At 42.7% G+C, this 5000-nt stretch overlaps 1 protein-coding gene across 1 annotated transcript in view; it reads left to right on the top strand.

Moving 5' to 3' along the window:
- Window positions 1-5000, top strand: part of LOC119580332 — a 352741-nt gene that overhangs the window by 262277 nt on the left and 85464 nt on the right. The window contains exon 5 of the mRNA XM_037928424.1: window positions 1457-1540. Coding sequence (XP_037784352.1) covers window positions 1457-1540 — 84 coding nt within the window. The remainder of the gene's footprint in view (window positions 1-1456; window positions 1541-5000) is intronic.

Raw genomic sequence — 5000 nt, 5'->3', positions numbered from 1 at the left:
TCTCTTTCTCTCCACACACACACACACACGCATATATATATAATATATATATATATATATATATATATATATATATATATATATATATATATATATATATATATATATATATTTCTTGTCAGTATATCTGTTTTACTACCTACCTACCTACCTACTTACATACATACATACATACATACATACATACATACATACATACATACATACATACATACATACATACCTATCTATCTCTCCATCTCGAGGGCAAAGAAAGGAGGCAAGAAGCGAGTCACGCGCCTCAACAAGAGCAAAGAACCGCTGAGGGGAAGGGGCAGAGGGAGGGAGGGAGGGAGGCAGAGGCGAGCGGGGCCCTCACCTTACACCGTGCAATGTTGCAAGGAGGGATTCGGTAACGGCGTGACAACCTCGCCTCCTCCGAAGCCCTTCTTCTTCGCCTGTCCTAAAGCTCACTCGTTGCCCGCGACCGTTTATTGCGCACCTTTATCCTCCAGGAGTGCGCTCATAACCCAGACATAAAAATAACCCGGCTTAATATATTGTCACCATTCTGGGACACTCCCTCGTAAAACAAGGCTTTATTACCAGTTATCATACGATACTATTAGACCTCAACATCCTTCGTTCCCTCCTTCTTCTCCTACCTCCTCCTCCTCCTCCTCTTCCACCCTTCCCCACCCCCCTTAAAAGATACACCTCCCTTTTTCCTTACCCTTAAAAGAGTACAACTCCACACCCCCCCCCCCCTCCTAAGCGATACACCTGCGGCTCCTTTTGATCGTAACAGGTACGATATCTTTTGTCCTCGAGTACGATGCTAACTGGGTAGTAGTACATGTCTGAGTTACGATAAGTATCATTTTGGCGCGGGAATCCGTATATTTTGCCTCGTTTTCTTTATCTGACATTGACATATACTGCACCTAACTCACTTGGCAAAATACCATATTTACAGCATGTCAGAGATACGCCATTCACGTTAGATATATGTAAAGTTGAATATTTTTTGTTTGTTTGCTTAAAAATGTTCTATAAATATACTGTTAATCCCGAATCCTAAACGTACCACAAAACATGAGGTGGAAAACGGCTGTAAAATCACAATTCCTTCCCGATAAACACTATCAAAGCCCTCTCTGGCGGACCCAGGGAAATCCTGAAGCCCGAAGAGAACTAAGCCGCTCGAGCAAGTTAATCGCAGGCTGCAGTCACGGCCGGTCCGGTGGCGACAGAAACTGACCAATTGTAGCGTAGGCCAACGAAAGCAAGTGGAAGCAAGCTAAAGCAAGCGAAAGCAAGCTAAAGAAAGCGAGCGCACGAGCGAGGAGGTTAACAAGCACACGCGCGGTTCTGTATTTCAACACAGAAACTGAATTTGACCTGGACTGACACGGAACTGACCTGACCATGCCCTTGAGCTGAATGCGTCTTTTACTTCTTTTCTCCTCCCCGGCAGGTTGGATCTGAATGGGTGACCCCTTACGGAAACGCTTTGCAACACGGCTCCTCTGGCCTCTCGCTGCATGTGCCGGGCGAACAGGTGAGTATTGCGAGCGAACAGGTGAGGCTTGCTCTAGACGGAGTTGGTTTGCGAAGGTTTGGCAGGTGCTTGCTGTGTTTGCTCGACAGGGAAACGACGATGGTGGTTGCAGCGGATGATTTTGGTAGTGATGATGATGGTCGAAGTAATAATATTGGTAATGAATCATCATAACAACAATAACGTTCAGGAAGATAATATGAATGATGATTATAGTGATGGTAATAATAGTACTGATAATGGTGATAGGAATAAGAATACAAATAATATTGATAATGATACTAATGATCCTAATAATATTAAGAATGCTAATAACTAATGATAAATCTAATGACAATTAGTAGTAGCAGTAATAGCAGCAGAAGCCGTAGTAACAGCAACAGTTGTAGTAGTAGCATTAGTAGTAATGAGGATACGCATAATGATATTAATAATAGTAATAACAAATATAAGAATAGTGATAATGGTAATCGTAATAATGATGACGATATATAACAATAACAGCATGAAAATGAGGAATTTTGCAATTACTTTCCAGCTGTCCAGTCTTACCTACCTTTTAAATATATCTACTCCTCTATCATCGCATATTCTAATACTACGACAGGCAAGTTAGACATCTTTAATTAAGCATTGTAATTACTCTCTTGGTATGAACTGGTGCCCCCAAAGATGCCGTATATATTATCAATAAAATCCTCATCACTTAGTTCTCGGTCCAGGGCAATAAGGTGCATCAATTTTCAACAATAATTGCCAGTTTATGTTTACAACTGGAGTGACAAATCAAGTGAAACGATGAATGATTAAATTCCCTGGGGTGGTTATTCATCATTAATGATTGTAATGATTAAAAAGCCTATAACCATAATGCTATTGATGATAGTTGTGATCGTATTTATGTAATGATGCTACTGAAAACATTGATATTGCTAATTATATTAATTATAATGATTTTTTTTTTACTATCATTACTAATAACGGCGATAAAAGGGAAGGACAATGAGAGGAAAAAAATAAAATAGGGGGAAAAGGGAGATGAAATGAAACAACAAAAAGATAATCAAAGGAACGAAAATGTGATAACAATGAACTACAGGCAAATTGCAATGAAAGGAGAAAGTAAATCAAGTGGAGAATCATAATATAGTTAAGCTGCTTGTAATCAGACTGTCTCGCTTATTTATATCGATTCCTAGGTTGGAAATGAGAATCGAGGAAGAGTGGATGTTTAATCATTATTGCAGGGATTTGCAATCTGCTGTTCATCAATACAGGATCAGTTATCTAAATGAACGATTCTGTCGGTGATAAAAAGAACTTATCACTGGAGGGCATGGGTGGCAGCGGTGGGATTGTTCAGAGAGTATGGGATTTGCTGTATATTTGACTCTCTCTCTCTCTCTGTCTCTCTCTCTTCTTCTTCTTCTTCTTCTTCTTCCCTCCTTCATTCCCTCTTTTTATCTCTGTTTATTTACTCCCTTCCTCTTTCCCCTCAATATAGAGAGAGTATGGGATTTGCTGTATATTTGACTCTCTCTCTCTCTCTCTCTCTCTCTCTCTCTCTCTCTCTCTCTCTCTCTCTCTCTCTCTCTCTCTCTTCTTTCTCTCTCTCTCTCTCTCTCTCTTTGCCTCTAGCCTCACAACAAACTAAAGAGTATCAATTTAAACAGACCTGAGTGACAAGGAGGAAGAGATGGAAACAACGAACAACGAAATATTTGGAGAATGGGAATCTGACACTCAAAGAAAACAAGTGAGGTTGATAGAGAAGGAGAATAAAGGGAGGGGGAGAAAAGGGTCGGAAGTTGAGGAAGAAATGAATATTGGAGAATGCGTGGGACTGAAGGAGAGAGAGAGAGAGAAAGAGGGGGGGGGGCAAAGAGGGAGAGTCATACAAAATTGACCAAAAAGAATGCAAAATGACCCCCATCCCCCCCCCAAAAAAAAAGCCGACGAAAGGAAAGATAGAAGGGGTAAAAAAACGAAAAAGGAGAAGAAAAGAACTGATTAAGGGCCAAGAAAACCAGCAGGGTTTAGCCACACGATACAGAATATGAGGCATAGAGGTCATAGTGAAGCAGGTCGAGGGGGACACGGTGCAGGATAATTGAAATGATGTACATTGAGTCAGAGTGAATGCGAGGGCTGTACACAGAGGGCTGGCGTGGGGGAAAGGCTAACTGGTTAAAAGGTGAGAGTTATAGGGAACAGGGAACGGTGGAGAGATAGAGAAATTGAGAGAGAGAGGGTGGTAGGGAGAAAGAGATGGGGAAGAGAAAGAGAGAGGTAGGGAGGGAGGGAATGGAGGGAGAGAAACAGACTGAGATGGCGGAGAGGGATGGGGAAAAACAGAAAGAGAGAGAGAGAGAGAGAGGGTGGTAGGGAGAAAGAGAGAGGTAGGGTTGGAGAAAACAGAGAGAGAGACAGAGAGAAAGAAAAGGAGGGAAAGAGAGAAAAAATAGAAAAAAACAAGAGAAATAAAGCTCGAAGGAAAGAGAGAGGAAACAAATAAGAACGAGGGAATTAACAAGAACGAAATCACAGCCACAAAACGAAAGAAAGAAAGATAGGAGGAGAAAGAAGATTCTGAAACCATATTGAGAAAGGTGGATTTAAGGACTTAAGACCCGAGGTGAGTCAGGTGGAGAGAGGCAGTCAGTGTGGCTGTTAAAAAGCGATGCGGATATTTATGTGTGAGGGACGAACGCTTCCAATGGCAGAGATAAGAGAGCAGCCAGGAAGGAGGAGGGGAAAATATGACGCGGGTTGCGACAGTTGGTTTGAGGAGGGGAAAGGGTGAGAGGGGAAGAGGGGAGCGAAAGGGGTGAAGGGGAGGAGAAGAGGAAAGAGAGAGGTAAAGGGCAGAAGCAGGAGAGTGGTGGGGAGCCTAAGAGGAGGGGGGGTTGCGAGGGGAAAGGGGGGCAGGAGAGTAATAGGGAAAGAAATGGGGAGGGGGAGAGCAGGAGATAAAGAGAAGGGAAGAGACAAGGGGAAACGGGACGGCGAAGAATGTAAAGGGTGAAGGGAAGAAAGAGAAAATAAAGAGGAAGGGTAAAGGAAATGACACAAACAAAACGAAAAGAAGATAAAGGGGAAGAGGGTGATGGAGAGTGAGCAAAGGCAAGGGGAAGGAAAGAGGAAATGAGGTTAGAGAAGAGAGGAAAAGGCATGCGAGCAGTGAAAGGAAAGGGGCAAGAGGAAAGGTGGAAAGAGAAACGGTGAAGAGAAAGAGGTTAAGAAAGGGGCTTCGAGATAAGGCCAAAAAGGGGAAAATTGAGGGACATAGGTGAGGGGAAAAGGATGAGAGGGAGAGGGTTAAGAGAGAGAGGTAATGAAAGGAGACTGGAAAGGGAAAACTGCACTTGAAGGAGAAGGTGAGAAGGTAGATAAGGGGAAAGAAATGAGGGAGAGCGAGAGAGAGAGAGAAAAAAAAGAGAACGAGAGAGAGAGAGAAAGA

This window comes from Penaeus monodon, chromosome 13 (genome assembly GCF_015228065.2).
Source record: "Penaeus monodon isolate SGIC_2016 chromosome 13, NSTDA_Pmon_1, whole genome shotgun sequence".
Taxonomy (NCBI): Eukaryota; Metazoa; Arthropoda; class Malacostraca; order Decapoda; family Penaeidae; genus Penaeus; species Penaeus monodon.
The sequence above is the reverse complement of the archived record's forward strand: the minus strand, read 5'-3'. Positions and strand labels throughout refer to the sequence as shown.